Source organism: Heterodontus francisci, chromosome 15 (genome assembly GCF_036365525.1).
Source record: "Heterodontus francisci isolate sHetFra1 chromosome 15, sHetFra1.hap1, whole genome shotgun sequence".
NCBI lineage: Eukaryota > Metazoa > Chordata > Chondrichthyes > Heterodontiformes > Heterodontidae > Heterodontus > Heterodontus francisci.
Window position 1 is genome coordinate 92,229,314 of NC_090385.1, and position 22,541 is coordinate 92,251,854.

The window sequence follows — 22,541 nt, forward strand, 5'->3', positions numbered from 1 at the left end:
GTCCAATCTTTCCTCAAAAGATAGCCTGCCCATTCCAGGTATTAGTCTAGCAAACATTCTCTGTACTGCTCCCAATGCATTTATATCCTACCTTAAATAAGGAGACCAATACTGTACACAGTACTCCAGATGTGGTCTCACCACTGCCCTGTATAGCTGAAGCATAAAATCCCTACTTTTGTAATCAATTCCCCTTGCGATAAACGATAACATTCTATTAGCTTTCCTAATTACGTGCTGTACCTGCATACTAACCTTTTGCAATTCATGTACTAGGACACCCAGATCCCTCTGCATCTCAGAGTGCTGCAATCTCTCACCAGTTAGATAATATGCTTCTTTGTTATTCGTCCTGCCCAAATGGACAACTTTGCATTTTCCCACATTATACTCCATCGGACATATTTTTGCCCACTCACTTAACCTATCTATATCCCTTTGTAGCCCCCTTATGTCCTCTTCACAAGTTACTTTCCTACCTATCTTTGTGTCATCAGCAAATTTAGCAAACATACCCTTCATCTATGTCATTTATATAAACTATAAAATGTTGAGGCTCCAGCACTGATCCCTGTGGCACACCACTCGTTACATCTTGCCAACCAGAAAATGACCCAATTATGCCTAGTCTCTGTTTCCTGTTAGTTAGCCAAATTTCTATCCATGCAAGCGGAGTGGGGGGGGGGGGGGTGGGGGTGGTTTAGGGAGGTGCAGGTTTTCCTGTGGGGGCCCTCCATGGGCCAGAGATTGCCCACATTAAATTCCAGCAGTGGCAGGAAGTGGCCTTTAAGTGGCCACTTAAGGGCCTTAATTGACCTCTGGACGAGAAAACCATCTTCAGCCTATCCCGCCCCCAACAAAATTGCGTTGCGACGGGGAGGTGACGGGCCCTCTGCCCCTTGCCTCCCATTGCAATTCTATGGGTCCCTCCCCTCCCCATCTCCAAACCCATTTCAGAGGGTATCTTGAAAACGTCTATCAAGCCACCCCTTTATTTTTTAAATTCCAGAGAATACAACCACAATTTGTCTAATCTCTGCCCATAATTTAAGCCTTGGAGTCCAGGTATCATTATTGTAAATCTACACTGCAAATCCAATCTATCTTTCCTCAGCTGTGTTGCCAGAATTGCTCACAGTCGTCTAGGTGTGGTCTAACCAGGGCTTTGTATAGCTGAAGCATGACTTCTACCCACTTGGATTCTAGTCCTCTCCATATAAAGTCAACATTCCATTAGCCTTTTTGATTAATTTTTTGTACGTGTCCATGAGATTTTAATGATCTGTGCACATGGACTCCCATGGTCTCTTTGCTTCTTACTTCTAGCATTTCGAAAGTATTCTGTTTCATCCTTTTTAGATCTAAAGTGAATGAACTCACACTTGCCTATATTGAAATCCATTTTCCACAGCTTTTCCCATTCATTTAATCTATTAATATCTCTTTGTGATTTATACTTCCTGCTACACTGCTTGCAATGCTGCCAAACTTAGATACAATCTTTTGGTAGTACAGAACTTGAATATTGCTGAAAATAGAGACATTTTGTCGAAGCTTTTCGTCTTGCACTCATCAGGACAATTCGCAAGAAACCAATGTAAGGGAAGCAACAAATTTATACGGTATGAGAAGAGAGTGATGATTGGTTGGCAAGTGAACTCTGATTGGTAGAGGCATTACCATGGAGAATGCACCAGTTTATGGTGACTGACAGTTAACTGCCAAGCTTTGGTTGAAATTTAAACCAGGGAGCTTGACTTTGATTGGTCAAAATATTGCCCTGAGGAATGAACCAGCAAATGGCCGTCACTTATTTTGTTTAGCTGGAACAGGCGCAATGTGTGTACATGTTCTTTCTGCCTGCAAAGAACAGGGCCCTGTGAATTAATATATGTAGCTTCCAGTACGTGCAAATGTGCCACACTGTGAGTCTGACTGACAGTCTTAAATTGGTTGTAAGCGTAATTCTTAGCACACTATTATTTAGCAAATGTTGTCCAATCGCAGAATCACACCTAATGTTGGACACTGTCATTCCCTCGAAGATATGTCTCTCATTGAACCCAACAAAGATGTTTATCAGAGCTGGGCCTAGAGGGGATCCCATAACAACACATATTTGGGCATATCTGGTGTCATTAAAACTGAACTCAACTGCGGGAGTTGCTGAGTTCATAAGTTCAATGCATAGTGATTCACACAATGGTGGCAGGTATAGATCATCATGGTTTTAGTGCTGCAGGGCAAGTATTTATGACTTCCTTAAGTGGTACATTGATGAATAGGCTAGAAATGTCACATGAGCAAATGGACACTGCATTGCTATCGATATGCAAATCCTGCATGGTCTTCGCAAATGTGAAGGAATCCTTCACTGCGTATGTGGAGAACATGCTCAAAACTGGTTGTAACAATTCGCCCAACCATTCGGCCAATTCATGTTGTCAAGAACATAGCTAAGATAGGGAGTAGAGGGACATCACTTTTGTGTGTCTTGGGCAGCCCATACATACGTGGATGCATCAAGCCGTGAGAACGAACCCTGTCATATATATCACCCAGCAGCTCATTGCTCTTACACAAGTCCAGCAAGCGTTTTATTTAAAAGCAAAATACTGCGGATGCTGATAATCTGAAATAAAAACAAAGTGCTGGAAATACTCAGCAGTATCTGTGGAGAGAGAAGCAGAATTGATGTTTCTGTTCAGTGACCTTTCATCAGAATTGGCAAAGGTTAGAAATATAATCGCTTTTAAGCAAGTAAAGCGGGGGTGGGGGTAAAGAGAACAAAAGGGAAAGGGTGTGATAGGGCAGAGGGCCGGAGAAATTAACTAACAAGGAGGTAATGGGGCAAAGGCAAGGGGAGTGTACTAATAGTGTGGTGAAAGACAAAGCATTAGTGCAGAGAGAGTGTTAATGACAGAATAATGAGCAGCCCTAGCCAAAAGCACAAACAGTGGGCAGGCACATGATAAAAACAAAAAAAGGAACAAAATAAAATAAAATAAAAATAAAAAAGGTCCAGTCATGCACTGAAATTATTGAACTCAATATTCAGTCCAGTAGACTGTAGCGTGCCTTTTCGGAAAATGAGGTGCTGTTCCTCAAGCTTGCGTTGATGTTCACTGGAACACTGTAGCAGGCCCATGACAGAGAAGTGGGCATGAGAGTAGGAGGGGAATGTTGAAATGGCAAGCGACCGGAAGCTCGGGGTCATGTTTATGGACTGAGTGGAGGTGTTCCGCAAAGCAGTCACCCAGTCTGCGTTTGATCTCTGCAATGTAGAGGAGACCACATTGTGAGCAGCGAATACAATAAATTGAAAGAAGTACAAGTAAATCGCTGCTTCACCTGAAAGGAGTGTTTGGGGCCTGGGATAGTGAGGAGAGAGGAGGTAAAGGGGCAAGTTTTACACCTCCTGCGATTGCATGGAAAGGTGCCAGGGGAAGGGGACGAGATGTTGGGAGTAATGGAGGAGCGTTTAGCTTACTTTCGAGCAAAGCTGTCCAATCATATGATGAGCAGCAGATCCAATGGATACGAATTCAGACCCGTCATTAAGAATGGCATGCATTTTGTTGATATAGTAACGCTTGTTAAGGATGATTATCCACGTCCCTTTGTCAGGTTTACTGTATGTCTGGGTTGGTCTTAAGGCCTCGCAAAGCTGTCAGACATTCATGTTGCATGTGGAAATCAGACACGTCGTTTGGAATCCCACAATATGCACGCGCTAGATCAGCTAGGCATGCTTTCAAGGATCCAGTATCTCCAGTGGGCGCTGGTTTGTGGTGGGAAATTTAGGAGTAGAGGAGTTCGAACTCAGCAAATACCTCTTCCCATTTGATTTGGAATGAAGGCGTGCCAAAATTGAAACCATGCACAAGAACAAACTCCTTGCTTTCTGAAAGTACATGGTCAGAGTAATTTGTTACATGTTTAGTGGCATCGTTAATTGTGTTGCCAAACTGCCTCCGCTTAAGTGAGTTTGCGGCGTTTCAAATGGGTGCTATTTATGGTGTGTTCATCTATTGAAGCAATATAGCAGCATAAATGGATCAAATCAAAAAATGAAATAAATTTGAGCACATCGGACCAAGCACAGCAAAGGGTATGGCGTAAATTAGTAATCCTGTTACCAATAGTACAAAATGAAAAGATTCAACAAAGGGCTGGATTTTACCAGCTTTCCGACGTCGGGGGTTGTGGCGGGGGGGCCCGAGAAATTCTGCCAGGAGAAGCCTGCCTCGACCCCCAATGCTGAGAAGGCCCCACCATATTTTACCGGCGGAGGCGAGGCCTCGGTGCGGCCCAGCCCACCGCCAAGCGGCGGGACCTTCATTAACATTGCAAAATGTATTCAAATAAATGTAAATAAACCTACCTGGACCGGGCAGCCATCCCACACAGATATTCCGGCCAGTGGTTGGCAGTCCCATGCCTAGGGATCCCCATTTGGGGAACAGAGGCGAGACGCGGGTCTTGGGGGGGGGGGAGGAGTGGAATTCTCAGGACGGTCGGGGGGGAGGAGCGGGGAACAGTCTTTGATTGGTGGGGGGGAATGGCGGGAAGGGGTTAAGGTTTAAAGTTGTAAAGGTCGGGGGGGAAAGGTTGGAATCAGCATAAATGACTTTTTTAGGAGGGGATGGGCAATTAATAAATTGATTCTTTCATGGAAGTGTGGGTAAGGGGAGTGAAAATGTTACTACATGCGTAACTTTAATTTTGAATGTTTATTCCCTTTCAAAATGTAAATGCTAGTGAAGTGCTGGTGCCGGCGCCTGTGTGGTGGAGCTGGACGCCATTGCCGGGTACAGAGTCACCACCCCCTCTACGGCATCGGGAGGCGGCCTTCCATTTAAATGAGCCCCCACGAAAAATATCACCGGGGCTCAGCGGCGGCCACTGCACGTGGGCGAACCGTCGACTTCAAAGTGTGCCACTGCGAGTTACGGCACGCTAGTAAAATCCAGCCCAAAATGTCTCTATTTTCAGCAAAACTTAGAGATGTTGTTTTCTATCCCGTCATCTAAGTCATGAATAAATACAATGAAGATTTGAGGCCCCAAAACAGTTCCTTGTGGGACACCACTAATCACAACCTGTCTATTAGAGTACCTGCCCATTATCCCTACTCTCTGTCTCCCGTCACTCAGTCAATCTCATAACCAGATCAATAATTTGCCCTCAATTCCCTAAGCTTCAACTTTAGCTAATAGTCTCTTACGAGGAACTTTATTGTATGCCTTCTGGAGGTCCATATAAATAACATCGATAGATATATACTGTAGTCACCTCTTCAAACATTTCAATTAAGTTCAGCAGACATTGCCTACCCTTTACAAATCTATCCATGCTGGCTCTCTCTGGTAAGCTGAACATTTTCATGGTGTTCATTGACTCCATTCCTAATTATAGACCCTAGTAATTTCCTGACAGCAGAGATGGTAGGCTAACTGGTTTATAATTCCCTGGCTTCCTTCTCTAACCTTTCTTAAATAGGGGAGAGACTTGTTGAATTTAAAGGAGTAGTTCCTGAATCAAGAGAACTTTGGCAGATTATTGTTAGATCATCTGCAATGTTCTCACCCACTTCCTTTAAAACCCTAGAATGGAAACCATCTGGGTTCTAGGGATTTATCATGCTACTGCCATTATTTTCTTCCTTACTGTTAATTTGCATATGTTCATTCTGGTGAGTCCCCATCCCTGATTCAACATTAATTTCCTTGGGATGTCCAGGGTGCTATCCTCTTCCTCTATGGTAAATACTGATGCAAAGTCATAATTCAGCATGTTCGACATTTCCTTATTTTCATTGATATCATGGTTATCACACTTACATTGCTCTTAACAAGCCTCTTTTTCCTAATATTGTAAGCGTTTTTATGTTGACTTTGATAACACTTGCAAATTTCTTTTCATACTCCCCTTATTTTGCTTTTACTATCTGTTATGTCTGTTTCTTCCATTCACCAGGAATTGTGGATTTTTTTGCATTTTTGTATGCTTTTTCTTTTAGTTTTATGTTGACCCTTACTTCCTTAGTCCTCCATGGTTTTTTTATTTGGCAAGTAGAGCTCTTTCCTCTTCGGGCTATAAACTTGTCCCGTATCACATTAAATTCTTCTTTGAACACCTCCCATGGATCTGTCATTTTATCCATGAACAAATTTGCCCAGTTTACCGTGGACAGTCTCTGGATCATCCCCATTGAAGTCACAGACTTGCCTAAATCTAAAATCTTAGTAGCTGTTTCCTGTTTCTTCCTTTTCAGCCATTGAATCAATTATATTATGGTCACTATTAGATAAATGTTCACACATGGTCAGGCTGTTAACTATATCTGGTTCATTACTCACTATTAAACCTAGTTTGGAGTGGCCCCTTGTTGGCTCGAGGAGACATTGTTGCTGGAAACTATCCTGAATACTCAAGAAATTCGCTACCTTTCTGGCATGAACTCATCTCCCTTTTCCAATCTATATGGAAGTTAAAACTTTCCATTAAACCACTCTGATTTAACTACATGCTTATCTGGTCTCTGCATTATGTACTTGCACTGCACAGCTACTACCAGGGGGCCTATACACAACTTCCACTGCAGTCTTAAATCCTTTTCCATTCTTAATTCTACCCATAAAGTCTCTATTGCCTGCTTACCTCTCATAATATCATCTCTTATCATAGAAGTAATTTCATCCCTAATTACTAAGGCTACTCCTCACCCTCTACCAGATTCTGTAGCCTTCCTGTAGACCTTATAACCTGGTATATATATTTCCCAGTCCTGACAGTCTTTTGGAGGCAGATCTCAGTAATGGCTGCCAGGTCAAACCCTTCGAGTTGAATTTGCGCTTGCAATTCATTCAATTTGTTCCTCATAGTCTGATTGTTTTTTTAAAGAAACTTATTTGGACCACACACCCTAATGGCAATGTCCCAGAACCTGCCATCACCATCCCTGGGTATGTCCTGTCCCACCGGCAGGACAGACCCAGCAGAGGTGGCAGCACAGTGGTATACAGTCGGGAGGGAGTTTCCCTGGAAGTCCTCAACATTGACTCCGGACCCCATGAAGTCTCATGGCATCAGGTCAAACATGGGAAAGGAAATTTGCCGATTACCACCTACCGCCCTCCCTCAGCTGATGAATCAGTACTCCTCCATGTTGAAGGAAGCACTGAGGGTGGTAAGAGCACAGAATGTACTCTGGGTGGGGGACTTCACGTGACTGAGCTGGCCGAGTTCTAAAGGACTTAGCTGCTAGACTGGGTCTGTGGCAGGTGGTGAGGGAACCAACAAGAAGGAAAAATATACTTGACCTCGCCTCACCAATCTGCCTGCCGCAGATGCATCTCTCCACGACAGTATTGGTAGGAGCGACCACCGCACAGTCCTTGTGGAGACACAGTCCCACCTTAACATTGAGGATACCCTCCATCATGTTGTGTGACACTACACCGTGTTAAATAGGATAGATTTCGAATAGATCTAGCAATGCAAAGCTGGGCATCCAAGAGGCACTGTGGGCCATCAGCAGCAGCAGAATTGTACTCAACCACAATTGGTAGCCTCATGGCCCGGCATATCCCCCATTCTACCATTACCATCAAGCCAGGAGATCAACCCTGGTTCAATGAAGAGTGCAGGAGGACATGCTAGGAGGTGTCAAAATGTGGTGTCAACCTGGTGAAGCTACAACCCAGGACTACCTGCATGCCAAACTGCGTAAGAAACATGTGATAGACAGAGCTAAGCGATCCCATAACCAATGGATCAGATCTAAGCTCTGCAGTCCTGCTACATCCAGTTGTGAATGATGGTGCACAATGAAACAACTAACTGGAGGAGGTGGCTCCACAGATATCCCCACCCTCAATGATGGGGGAGCCCAGCACATCAGTGCAAAAAATAAGGTTGAAGCATTTGCAACAATCTTCAGCCAGAAGTCTACTCTCAATCATCAGTAAAGTGATGGAAGGTGTCGTCGACAGTGCTATCAGGTGGCACTTACTCAGCAATAACCAGCACAGTGATGTTCTGTTTGGGTTCTGCTGGGGCCACTCAGCTCCTGACCTCATTACAGCCTTGGTTCTAACATGGACAAAGCAGCTGAACTCAAAAGGTGAGGTGAGAGTGACTGCCCTTGATATAAAGGCAGCATTTGACCGAATATGGCATCAAGGAGCCCCTAGCAAAGCTGGAGTCAATGGGAATCAGGGGGAAAACTCTCCACTGGCTGGAGTCATACCTAGCACACAGGAAGATGGTTGTGGTTGTTGGAGATCAATCATCTTAGCTCCAGGACATCACTGCAGGAGTTCCTCAGGGTAGTGTCCTACGCCCAACCATCTTCAGCTGCTTCATCAATGACCTTCCTTCAATCATAAGGTCAGAAGTGGGGATGTTCGCTGATGATTGCACAATATTCAGCACCATTCGTGACACCTCAGATACTGAAGCAGTCCATGTAGAAATGCAGAAAGATCTGGACAATATCCAGACTTGGGCTGATAAGTGGCAAGTAACATTTGCGCCACACAAGTGCCAGGCAATGACCATCTCCAACGAGAGAATCTAACCATCTCCCCTTGACATTCAGTGGCACTACGATTACTGAATCTCCCACTATCAACAGCCTGGGGGTTACCATTGACCAGAAACTGAACTGGAGCAGCCATCTAAATACCATGGCTGCAAGAGCAGGTCAGAGGCTAGGAATCCTGTGGTGAGTAACTCACCTCCTGACTCCCAAAGCCTGTCCACCATCTTCAAGGCACAAGTCAGGATTGTGATGGAATACTCTTCACTTGCCTCGATGGGTGCAGCTCCAACAACACTCAAGAAGGTCAACACCATCCAGGACAAAGCAACCCACTTGATTGGCACCCCATCCACAAACATTCACTCCCTCCATCACCAATGCACAGTGGCAAGATGCACTGCAGCAACACACCAAGGCTCCTTAGATAGCAACTTCCAAACCCACGACATCTGCTTCCTAGAGGACAAGGGCAACAAATGCATGGGAACACCACCACCTGCAAGTTCCCTCCAAGTCACACACCATCCTGACTTGGAACTATATTGCCATTCCTTCACTGTCACTGGGTCAAAATCCTGGAACTCCCATCCTAACAGCACTGTGGGTGTACCTACCCCACATGGACTGCAGCGGTTCAAGAAGGCAGTTCACCAACACCTTCTCATGGGCAATTAGGGATGGGCAATAAATGCTGGCCTAGCCAGTGACGTCCACATCCCATGAATGAATGAAGAAAAACAGTCCTTTTGCTCTAATTTCTTATTTCTCACTCCTGGTTTCATTGTTTTACATCTATTAGTTTTCTCTTTACCTGGAGTGCCTAAAGTACAATTTCTGATCTATTACTCTATTCTCTTCCCTTTTGTTTGTTTTTGAACTATTATTTATATCACCCTTTCCACCTGAGCCCTTTCCCATTTACTAGTTTAAAGTCCTTCTGGCTGCCCTTTTCATGATTCTGCTAGAACTATGGTCCCAGCCTGGTTCAAGGAGAACCCATCTCAATGGTATAGTTCCTTCCTGTTCCAATAGTGGTGCCAGTGTCCCACAAAATGGAACCCCTCTTTCCCACACCACCTCTTCTGCCATATGTTCACCTCCCTAATCTGCTTATCTCGATGCCAATTTACACTTGGCTCAGGAAATAATCCAGAGATTATAACCCTTGAGGTCATTTTCTTTAAGTTAGCTCCTAGTTTCTAGTACTCCCTGAACAGGACCTCTTGCCTATTCTTTCCTATGTTGTTGGTCCACGGACCACAATGACTGGATCATTCCTCTCCCTTCCCAATATCTTTTCAATCTCATACAACACTGAACTTAGAAGCTAAAAATGTGGTTAAATACACAGAAAAATAGAGTGAAATATAAAACTCTCTGGTCAAGAAATATGCATGAAATTGATTATCCCGATGTGTTTACCTCAACATCAGCCAGTTTTGAGAAGTCTGAGTGTTTTCCAATGTAGAATTCAATTCCTTGATTGGCTCCTTCCAGGGTAATACCTCGGATCAGCAGTAAAACTAGGCCCATATAAGGGAACACCACAGTGAAATAAGTCACCTGGCCATGGAGAGTAGCTTGTTAGATTTTCCTGTTTTGCTGTTACATTTACAGTATTGAATCCAATTGAATGGTAAACTAATTGGATAGTAATCAAACTAGAAAGTAATCCAGAAGACAATTGGCGGAGTAATAGCTACATGAAGAGTATGTTAAACACTGAGCTGCATATTGATTCTAAATAGAATATTATTCTAACTTACTTGTACTGATAAGCAAAGTCGCATCACTTTCCAACAAATACAATGCTACTTCCGTTGGCCAATTAAATCTTAGTTCACTCAAACAAAAACTTGAATATCAAGTCTACTGAAGAGATTAACAAACTGTGATAACAAATATGATCCTTCGGCCAACCCAAAGCATTTCACAACCAATCAAGAGCTTTTGAAATATTGTCATTCTTGTACGCAAATACCAAAGCTGTTTGTGGTCAGCAATGTCCCAAAAATGGCAATAAGATAAGTGGGGCCTCTGGGAGAACTTTTTATAAGCAATGTCCACAGTAGTCCAGATAGGCTGTTCCTGTGCTGTTTTGTTACTAATTTTGCTTTATTTCCCAACAATTGTTAATGTATTAATTTTTTGCCTCTAACTCCCTTTCCATACCCCCATGGAATGCCATTGGGAAAGTTTAAAATAATGTGTTTGGAAAAAGTGCAGAGGGCTAAGCACACATGACTGCCCAAAAGGTGGGCATCTGCACCTGCAAAGAGAGGTAAAATGACCCTGGCTTTGACAGGCACAGTGCAGATAGAGAATCTTCCACTAGAGGGGGCTTTACTGCAATATTTCAACACTTGACTAAACTTTATACTAGCAGATTGTTCAGAAGAAGCCTGATCACATTATGCTTTATGCAGTACTACATTCAAGAAGGATAGCTGTGTGATCAGGAGCTAGGTTATCCAATTGGTAAAACCTTGTCAGCTGTAGCCAATCACTCTGTATTTGTTTTTGTGTTCGATTTCTTAATGCCCTTCATCTCCAGCCTTAGCCAATTTCGAAATGTTATTTATAGTTCTCCAAAATTAGTTTTTACCTTTCCTGAAAATCTGATTCCTTTACACAGCACTATCAAAACGATCAGCCAGGCCAGAAGTAGACAGAGGGATAGATGCCAGACGATCTTCCCAGTTTCATCAATGGAACTTGAACGGTGTAAAGCTATGACACTAAATGAATGAAGAGAGAAAACATAAGGACAGTGTTGATATATACTAGGGCATATTTCCTCTTTTTTTATTCAAGGGTTAATTCTCAAGGGAGGTCCAGAGGTTGTTTCATTACTTAAACAGGAGGATCATGGTTAGTCAAAAATGCAGTAATGTGTGAGCACAAAAACACAAATGAAAATGCATTTAACTCATCATTGGAAGCATCTTCCACCTCCTGCTCCTCCTGTTCCTCTGATAAGCTGTGCCCATCTAGCACATCGCCCTCTTAAAGGTCCACACCTCTCTGGGGGGGGGGGGCCATGTTATGGAGAGTGCAGCAGACCACCACAATGAGAGAGACCTTGCAGGAGTGTACAGGAGGGAGGCACCCGACTGGTCCAGACACTAGAATTACATCTTCGGCAGCCTAATCGCCTGCTCAATGGTGGCCCAAGTGAGCAGATGCCTTCGATTGTATCGCCTCTGTGCCTCTGTCTTGGGTTCTTATTGAAGGGTGAGTAGCCATCTCTTCAACGGATAACCTTTTTCCCCTAGAATCCATAGACATAGTTTGTTGGTGCGGGGAGGGGGTGGTAGAATGAAGAGGTGCAGCAGCCTGGACTGCTGGAGGATGGAGTCATGGCAGCAGCTAGGAGAGCAAGCGCGCACATGCAGGATGCTCTTGTTGTGGTCGCAGACAAGCTGAACATTGAGGGAGTGGAAGCCCTTCCTGCTGATGAGTCTGACTGGCCAGTTCTGGGTGCCTTGATAGCTACATGGGTGCAATGGATAACTCCCTGCACTTGCGGGAATCTAGTGATCGTGGTGAAACTCACTGCCCTTTGTGCCTGCGAGGTCCCATCTGTCTGGAATTATAATACAATGTCCAGCTCTCACAAATAGGGTATCAGTACCCTGTGAGATGCAGTGGTGTGCAGCCATTTGTGAGACACCAACAAGGTCTGCAGCTGATCCTTGGAAGGAGCAGAGGCAAAGAGGTTCAAGGCAACATGGTGACCAGTGCTGCGATGTGCGAGGTCTTCTGTCATGTGGGCACAAATCCCTGTGACCCTCTGCCTGGAGAGTCACAGTCTTTTGCGGCACTGGTTCTCAAACATCTTATGGTCGCTCTGTCTTTGGCGGTGCAGCCTATACTGACAGTATGGCCTCTATTGCTTTCCTGCCCCTTATCCCTCCTGATGCCTGGAGCTCGGCCCTTCCTGCAGAGGATGTTGCTCCTCATTGCCACAGGACCCAAAATCTGAGATTTGTGCTCCCATTGCCAGCTGCTGCCTTCCTTGTGCGCAGGTGGCCTCCTAATTGTGTCTGGAAGCATTACCCCCTCCTTTTATGGCCCTGCAATGCCAGGAGGGTGATGACACCCCCCCCCCACCCCCGCACTACCTGAGCGCTTACGACCACTCCCCCCACAAACCTGCGCTGACCCGATGGCACCTGTCTGCCAATGGCCGAGTCACCCTCAGAGCTGTTCTCCCTTTTATGCACCCACCTAATTTTCTGGGGCAGCTAGGACTGGCTTCCCACTGTGTATCCACTTCCTTGCACCTTGTTTTCCCCTGACGCAGTGTGCAACCCATGCACCCACACCAAAATCTCAACATATCCCTCAACGAGATCGCAATGAGTTCGTTAATGACCTTAATTATAGGTATTAATGTATTGGGTGGGTTCTGGAGCTGCCCTCCCCTGCCCTGGTGAAACTCACCGGTGGTGGGAATGGTGACAGGAAACAGGCATGTTGGCTGATGCCGGTATTTTCACAATCCACCTGCCTCTGTTCCCACCTCCGTTCCCGCCATGGCAGTACCTAAAAATTCTGCGCTACATCTTTGATAAAGAGCTGAGGAGATTCAGAGGTGACTTAATGGAAATTGTCAAGATTATAAAGGATAATGGCCTTGAATGGACCTCTGCCATCTGCCTGCCCCATGCTACCAGAAACTGCAGTGTCCCCCAACCACCATCCCCCATGAGGGGCATGGTGTCCATGCCATTCACGCCCTGAACCTGGTGACAGATCTGAGCGGCTCCCTGAGAAAGGAACAATGATGAGTTAAATGCATTTTCATCCATGTTGTTTTGCTCAGGTTTTCCAATGGTTTTCCAATTCTGCTCATACTGTGGTTGGAAGATAGAAGCTCTTTTCAACTTCTGCATGCCTTGTGGTTTCAAGATTCCCAAGGGTGAGAACGAGGATGAGGCAAAGCTGGTTACATCCAATACACGCACCTCCAGTGCATGACGTTACAGATGTTCTTCTAGAACAAGGAAGGCAAATGAAAGAAATGCATGACAATCACGCTGGGAGTGAACTTCCCAAATAAGCTATTGGTCAGCAAGTTACCATTCAAAACCCTATCACTGGTGCATGGAGTTCTGTAACAGTCTCCAAAGTTCGACCAAAACCACATTCTTACAAAGTAACTACACCTACAGGTGCTACATTGCATCGTAACTGAGGTCAAATCAGAGCTGCTCGTAATCTCAAGTCCATGGAAGACTCCATTGCAACTTGTACAAAATCAAAGACTAGATCTCCAACAGCGTCTACATAATCTTCCTCCGTGAAATCCAGTTCACAAATATCTGTTCCAGTATCTGAGAACTGCTAACCTCCTTCAAAATCTGGCAGTTATCAAACCACCTTTACTTTTTCACGATCAATGTTTTTACATATTCTTGTTGCCTTTTTTATATTATTTCCTGATATTTTTCTGTACTTTTAGATGGTTAACTTCTACTTGCCTTAAGGGGATGTTTAAATTTGTAAATATGTTTGTCTTCTTTTCCTTTTGGGAAAAGTAGGGTGTTGTATGTGTACACCTTTTGGAGGTCTGGCTACAAGATCAATTAATCATGTGAGAGCTATGATGTGATTCTGAGTGTTAGTCAGTCTTGAAGAAACACCTGTACAGTTACCATCTCAATGTAATTGCTGCTGCCTCAGTAATCAATAAAGAACCCACAAAACAGAGGTTCAATGATTACGCAACAGCACCCTCATCCTCCTCGGAGAATGCCTCAGCCCTCGGCTGGCACTCTGGATGGACTGAAGGGAGCACCAGTTGGGGCACAACTGGCATCTCCTCCAGACCTCCCTGCACCATCAAGATTACATAGAGTGGCAAGCATCCTGTGGAAGTCAGTGTGCAGACCCTTAATGCACTCCGAGTGCTACAGCATTTAGCTCGCCATGAGATTGGCCACTGTCTCAATGGAGAAGCTCATGCACTCAAAGCCTGAGCCACAGTGATGCACATGAGTTGGATGGACTCCTCCATTCTCAGCCCATGACCACACACTGTCTCAGGGAACTGACATGTGGGAGTTCATCTGTAGCTCCTGGTCTACGTAAAGCCTCCTTTCCTGTGACTCCCAAGGTCCTACATCTGTGCCCAGCTAAGCAAGGATGTTTCTGTCCTCCGACATCCAAGGGAAACTGCCCACAGCTTTCTCCTCCTACACAACAGTGACATGCTCATCACGCAGTGCTGCCCTATGTAATAGTGCACAGGGACCCACCGAGGTGACTGTATCTGCACTGGTGGAGGGTGTGCTTGTAAGTTGTGGTGGTGCTTCCTCTGAAGTCTGCTCTGGCAGCACTTGTCCTGGTGATGGTACAGGAATTGGTCCTTATGCTTCGATATCAGAACCTGCGGGAGATATGAGATGAAAGCATGGGAACTAGCCTTTGAGAGCAGAAGCCTCTGCAATTGAATCTGTCATGCTGTCGGACAGGCTGGAGTTCAATGCAGCAGCTTAATCTACACATTCCAGTTTTTATTCACCTTCTCCTCCTTGCCTTCCCTGACCTACTTGTGGTCAGCGACCCTGGCAATCTCCATGGCGTCATCTTCAATTCTGGTGAGGATGTATAGGAAGGGAACATCCCCTCCTGTCTGGGCCCTTTTCTGGGCATTGTGAGCCTGCTTCTTCTGCAAGGACAAGACAGACAGAGAGATATAAGGCACTGCTGGCCTCTATGGCCAATGCCAATGGCTCATTGACATAAGAAGCTGCCTGCATCAGGGGTTACAGGTCATCATTAGCACTAGGGTTCAGATCCTTACTGAGGGGTCAGTAAGTTCCATGGGCACACATTCCTCCAGTGTCCAGGAGCAGCAGGGCCCTCAGGCTCCTCAGCTGGAGTGTCTGCTGGAGGTTGAATATCCAGAGGCCTGTCATGAGGGTCCTGCATTGCACTAACCTTGCCAGAGTGAATAGGGTCATTGAACCTCTTCCTGCACTGGACCCAGTTTCTCCAGAACACTCTTCATCTGCTCATGGTCTCCGCCACCTCTACCCAGGTCTGCTTGGTTTGGGAGAGTGGCCATCTCCTGCCACCCTTCAGAAAGAGGGCCTCCCTCCTCTCCCTCACTGCCTCCAGCAGGACCTTTCAGATGCGTGTCGGTGAAGTGAGGGTCAGCCCTGCCCTGGGTTCCAGCCTTCTGCCCTTCCTGCTCCACAGGGGGAAGATCTCTAAAATTGCAACTACAGTAATGTCTGCCATGGGGGTTTAAAATTTGGCCTGCACTTGCACTGTCCCACCTTGGTTCCCGCCAATCAGCCAATTAACAGTCCACCTCTGTGAAAATCAGGGGCTGTCATTGCTTCTCCCCCAGGGGCTGGATTGGGACCTAGAAAGCTGTTTCCTGACCTCAGAAGGAAAATCTTCTTTAGCATTTAAGAGGGATAAGAGAGAAAAACTAGGAAATCATAGGCCTATTAGTCTAACCTTGCTGGAATCTATTATTAAGGACAGAATGACTGAGTCCTTGGACAAAGTTGAACTAATCAGAAAGAGCCAGTCAGGATTTGTAAAGGATATCATAACTAACGAACCTGGTTAAACCTTTTGAGGACATAACTAACATGGGTGTTAGTTATATGGACTTCCAGAAGGAGTTTGATAAGGTTCCACATAAGACTGCACCCATTTGGATCGAGGTTGGCAGCATGCGAATTTGGCGTACCCATCTCATCTGCACAATTGTAGTGTTGGACCAAGTGGATCTCACGTTGCTCTCCTCTCCTAAATATTTCCTGCAAGCTCTGCGCTCAGCAGGAGGGGCCAAGAAGCATTTTTGGAAACTGGGTGGTCCAACCAGGCTTCCCTCTTTCAAGATAAACTCCCTATTAAAGGGAAGCTGCACTGCCGAAGTGAAGGTGGATCTTCAATGAGAGTGGAAAATTACAGATGCTGGGAAATGGCTCAGCTGGCAAGGGAGAGGACTCCCAGATTCAGCGACGCTGCTGCATTAGAAGACCTGGTGGCAAGTATGGAATCCAAGAGAGAAGCAATATTTCCGCAGGTGTGCAGGAAGTGGCAGCAATTGACCAGAGAGGTGAATGCCGAGAGTTTAGTCTGAGGGAATGGCAGTAGTGTCAGAAAAAGTGGTTAAAGTGAATGAATGCATCTTTATAACACATCTCATAAACACCGCACCACCGACCTCTCACACTGCTCAATCCACCACACCCCCATCACTCACTCAGCATCACTTCCTGACTCTCAGGACTCAAGTCTAACATTCACATTCTCCACTTTACCTGCACCTACATACCCGCTGTCAGCCTCACACCCACCTTTCACTGCCTCCACAGCCCTTCAGCTATTCAGCTGTGAGAGATACATTACCCAAACACTTTGCAACATAATCACTGACATTCTGCCCTCTCTCCTGTTGCCCACAATAAAAGGGAAAGCCAGAGAACTGGTGATGATATTAATTGGTTGCCCTTCTCCACTCCCTCCTCACCCTCACCCTGAGATGTGGCATGAAGTGGAAGCAGCAGATGGTGTGACTCTGGAACTCCTGCTTTTCTCCCCACCCTTCCCCTTCTCTCGCCCCAACCCGCCCCTTCTGATTTTAAACTTTCAGATAGTCAGGAACAGTCGCCTGGACAGCCTCATTACAGCAAGGAGGAACAGCAGCAGAACCCCTGAGGAAACATCATCACTTGACCGTACACTCCCAACCACCAGCTCAGAAATTGGCACTGCATGAACTTTAGAGGCGACTTTAGAGTTAGGATCAGCATGTGAGTCACCAGGCATGTGTGGGCTGCAAACAGACCAGGTGGAATGGCTAGCCTGTGTGCAACCTCCCCAAAGGATCACAGATGAGTTCCGTTACAGCAGACACAGACGAGGACCTCATTGGGGTGGCGGACAGAAAAACACTGATGACCATGCACACCGAGATGTTTGGAGGGTTGGCGGGCCTGCTAGACAGCTTCCAGTCACTGTCAAGGAGCATGGAGGAGTCCGGCAGACATCATCGCACACAACTTGGAGGCCACCCTTTCCATCATGGAAATGGTGGCCAGGTCCATGAGAGCACTTGCGGATCGACCCATGACGGAGCATCTGGTGGCTGAGGTCTCAGCACAGGTGGAAACTACCCAAAGACTCAATGCTGCAGTAGAAGCTCAGATGGAAATCATGAGAGCCATTCTTGCTGCCATGTGGACTCAGACTACTGTCATCATGTCTGCGAAATTCGCAGTGCTCAAAAGAGCTTGTAGGCTGTCACAGCAGGCCAGCAATCTGTCCTTGAGTAGATTACTAGGATTGCAAAGGTGGAAGTGGCAATGCCACCATGGAGCACGCACCTGCTCTCTCAAGATGACAACATTCACCACTGTACCTCCGCCAGTGTCCCAGCTGTAGCTTTTCAGCTAGCCAGCCAAACTGCTGCTTCCTATGCCGCGGTGGTGCAGTCTGAAGACAGTCCTTCAAGGCCCAGTCTCCCCCAGTGAAAGTCAGTAACCATGCTGCAGCAACTGAGGTAAAACTGTGTAGGACCTTTAGAACAGGTAAAGACATCCATTAGAAGGCACTAAGGGAATTTACAAGAGTGAATAGCTCATTTCTGTTTGTATAATTGAATGTGTTGTTGTATAGAGATGTTTGGTGAATATCTCCGTTGATGATTTTTATTGCTGGGTGCTGGCCGAGGGGATATAGTGATGGTAAGACTGAAATGGATGAAAGAATGGCGGGTCATTTGGTATAGGAATGTTGTTTCAATGGAAGCAGAGCCTCACAATCCACTCCCTCACAGCATGTCCACTTACATGGGTGCCAGAATGCCTCCTTCCTGCCTCCTCTTCCTCCTCCCTTCCTCCTCTTCCTCCCTCCTTTCCTCCCTCCCTTCACACAGAGCTTCCCTCTTTGCCTTCACCATTCCATTTCCTGATCATGTTACAGATCAGGAGTCACTGCAACAACAGCGCCATACCTGGGCCAAGTAGTACTCTTTCCTCCTTAATTGTATTCAGCAACTGGCAAAAAGCACCTTCAAAATCCAAGCACAATGCTTCCATCTACTCTGCTCTTGTCAAAGTTCCTCAAAAACATCCATTGCTTCAGCGCCCATCTTGCAGCAGAACGCCTGGTCTTTGGTGAATGATGTACAAATCCGTTGCCTGCAATGATGTTGCCTAAGTTAGGGATCCTGGTGTCGCATCAGCTGCTTCGGCTCTGTGACTTCAGGATTTCACCGAATCAGAGCCTTCCCGTGCATGTTAGGGACGCTCCTGTCTGCACCCTACTCCTCCCAGAATGCCACGTGGCCAGAAAGTGGCGGTAGGTCTCCACAACACCACTTCAAGTGGCACTACACAACCTAAATTCATGTCCAGAGAGGTTTAGTAGTCCAAATACAGAAATCACAAACTTTGTGAATAGTTACAAAGAGTAATTTAAAAGGTTAATTGAATATTGACTTTTATCTTAAGAGGATTGAAGTATAAAGGGATGGATGTTACGTTGAAGTTATATAAAGCTCTGCCTCGATCCCATTTAGAGAACAGTTTGGAGTATTGCATTCAGTTCTGTGTGCTGCAACTCAGGAGGATACACTGGCCTTGGTGGGGGTGCCAAGCATATTCACCAAAATGATACCGGGTCTAGAAGTGTTAAATTATGATGACAGGTTGCAAAGACTAGGCTTGTATTGCTTAAAGTTTAGAATATGAAGGGGTGATCTAATTAAGATGTTGAAGATGACTAATGGAGTTGATCGAGAACTGTTATCTTCTCTCGTGGGCGAGCCCAGAACAAGGAAGAATAGCCTTAAAGATAGGCTCAGGGCTCAGGGTGATGTCAGGAAACACTTCTTCACACAATGGATATTGGAAATCTGGAACAGGCTTGAGAGGCTGAATTGTCCATTCATGTTCCTATGTTCATAACTGTAATCCTTCATCTCTAGTATCCTGCTTATGTTTTCCACTTGTATCAGGTCAGTATGTTTCTACTTCCTATAATGGAGTGGCCAAATTTGAATGCAATACCCCAACTGTTCTTGTATTTAAGTTCAACATTACCTCCTTCCTTTTGTATTCTCCAGGGCCAGTTTTAATTGGCTCCATCAGTGCTAGTGTTGGGTTATTTACAGCCCCGGATACACCTCATTATGACATAGAGCCCAGGCTGAAAATGGTTCTGGTCCCACACTGACTCCATGACCACCCTGCAAACTGCCCCCACCCCTGCCAGAATAGTGCTGAACACAGAAATCAGTCCCCTCCCCTCAAATCTATTCCTAAAGAGTACAGTTTCATTAAACCAATAAACAGCACATTCAATATACTAACTTCACCTAGCAGTAATAGCTAGAGTTGCCGCTACCTATAGAATTTATACTTACTCCCAGTAATGCTCACTTCGGCTCTTTTGTATTAAGATATTTGTGCAGGTCGTACTATTGCCATGACTTCCAGATGACGATGTAAAATTGCATATGGGATCTGAAACATGGGTAAAATAGAGTCATGGAAAACTCATCACAGAAAAAGATCATTTGTCATATTGTTCCTGTGCTCTATACCAGACCTTTCTATTCTAATCATAATTCCCTGTTCATTCTCTGTACAGATTAAATATATTTTCAGTCTTCATCCAATTTCCTTTTAACCACAGTGATTAAATTGGTACCAATAATAATTTTCAGTAACTTTTTTACTCCAAGTAAAATTTTACTCCAATCGCCCCCTCGAATGAAAATAAAATACTTTTTAGCTCGCCGAATATGAAGATAATGGGCTGAATTCTACCAGCCCCTCGCATCGTGGGTCGTGGAGGGGAGGCCCGTAAAATGCGAGCGGGAGCATCCCGCCTCGACTCATGATGCCGAGAAGGCCCCGCAAGATATTGGCGGCGGTGGAGAGGCCTCGGTGCCCCCCTCCCCCCCCCCCACCGCTTGGTGGCGAGGCCTTCATTAAAATATAAAAATTAGGATAAATTAAAATGCAAATTAACTTACCTGCCACTGCCGGGTGACCCACACTGATTTTACAGCCAACTGGCCGCAACTTGTGCGCCTTCAGAACTCCATTGGAGTTCCGAGGCCAGACACTGGTGGGGAGCAGAGAGGAATAAAGCTTTCAGGGCGGCGGGGGGGGGGGGGGGGAGGTGGGCAAAGTGGGGAAAACTATTCCTCTTGGTTGTGGGAATGGTAGGAAGGGGTTGAAAGGTAAAAGTAAAGAGGTTGGGGGGGGGGGGGTGAAGTTCGGGTTGGGAGTAAAAAGTTCATTTCGCTGATATTGCCCTGAAAACAAACATTGGTGGGGTGGGGGGTGGGAAAGGACCTCCAGCATTTATTTAAATTTTTACACACAATGCACCACAATATCACTTTAAAAATTCAAATTACTTCTAAGGGCTTGAAGCCCTTCAAAAATGGCGCTGGCACCTGCGCGGTGGCAGCAGTCGCCGTTGCTGGGGACGCGGCAGCCTCCCCCGCTACATCATCGGGGGCGGCAGCTCCGCCCCCTCCATTTAAATGAGCCCCCGCATGTAGTATTGCTGGGGCCACGCAGTGGCACGCTGATAATATTCAGCCCGATATCTCCTTTATAATGATCCAAACCCATAAAATAATCTTTCATTTTGTTACCCTTTTACAATGTTCCCCTCTTTTCAATATCGGTCATACTGAATACAGTTTGTGTTCTTTTTAATTCTCACTGACCAGACTACATTTATACCTTTCGGCATGGCAGTTTTGTTTCTCTTTACAGCTGAGTGGCTTGCTGGGCCACTTCAGAGGACATCGATTGCTGGCAATTCCCTCCCGATGAGTCAGCATCACTTCAGGAGAAAGCCATATGCCTGTCTGTCCTCAGTTTCCACTGATTTGGAGAAGCCTTGAGGAAATTCTGGGTGTAAGAGTCCACCATATAATATGGAGGAAGAGTCACACAGAGGTCAGACTAGCTGGGGGAGTGGGTGAAGGCTAGGTGGCCCAGGTTCCATTCTCTGAAGGATTCTATGACAATCTGACAACTTTCACACTTTTATTTTTTCTCTGGTGCTAGCTCATAAATTCAAATTAAACAAAGTGGTTGAACTGAATCCAATATTTGTTGAATAAAACCAGAAATTGCTGGAAACACTCAGCTGATCTGGCAGCATCTATGAAGAGAGAAACAGTTAACATTTCAGGTCGATGACCTTTCACCTAGCTGGTTCCGATGAAAGGTCATCAACCTGAAACATTGGCCGGAATTCTTCTTGGCAGCGGAGGCCCCACCAACCAGCCAAACAGTCGGGGCGAGCCCACCTCTGCCGGGCCGGAAAACCATGCAGTGATTTTACTTAATTGGCCTCGGGCGGGACTTCTGCTCCTCTGAGGCAGGAAGTCCCGTCTCCGAGAGCTGCTGACCAATCAGCGGGCCAGCAACTCTCAGCCCCAACAGTGCCACTGGGAGCGATGGCCACTGCTGGGACTGCACCCAGCTTGAGGAACAGCAATGGAGGAGGCCCTGACATAGAGTCAAGAGTGTGGGGCCTCTCCAGAGCCAATCAGCCGGGCCCCAGCAAGGCAAGGGGAACAAAGAGAACAAAGAACAAAGAAAATTTACAGCACAGGAACAGGCCCTTCGGCCCTCCAAGCCTGCGCCGATCCAGATCCTCTATCTAAACATGTCGCCTATTTTCTAAGGGTCTGTATCTCTTTGCTTCCTGCCCATTCATGTATCTGTCTAGATACATCTTAAAAGACGCTATCGTGCCCGCGTCTACCACCTCCGCTGGCAACGCGTTCCAGGCACTCACCACCCTCTGCGTAAAGAACTTTCCACGCATATCCCCCCTAAACTTTTCCCCTCTCACTTTGAACTCGTGACCCCTAGTAATTGAAACCCCCACTCTGGGAAAAAGCTTCTTGCTATCCACCCTGTCTATACCTCTCATGATTTTGTACACCTCAATCAGGTCCCCCCTCAACCTCCGTCTTTCCAAT

At 45.9% G+C, this 22,541-nt stretch overlaps 1 protein-coding gene across 1 annotated transcript in view; it reads right to left on the reverse strand.

Annotated features, from left to right (window-relative positions):
- The window catches only part of LOC137377447 (sodium- and chloride-dependent neutral and basic amino acid transporter B(0+)-like), a 320,515-nt gene that overhangs the window by 280,090 nt on the left and 17,884 nt on the right, over positions 1-22,541 (reverse strand). Inside the window, exons 5-7 of the mRNA XM_068047025.1 lie at positions 19,947-20,046; positions 11,154-11,286; positions 9,971-10,111 (exon numbers count right to left, since the gene is read on the reverse strand). Of these exons, the coding sequence (XP_067903126.1) occupies positions 9,971-10,111; positions 11,154-11,286; positions 19,947-20,046 (374 nt within the window). The remainder of the gene's footprint in view (positions 1-9,970; positions 10,112-11,153; positions 11,287-19,946; positions 20,047-22,541) is intronic.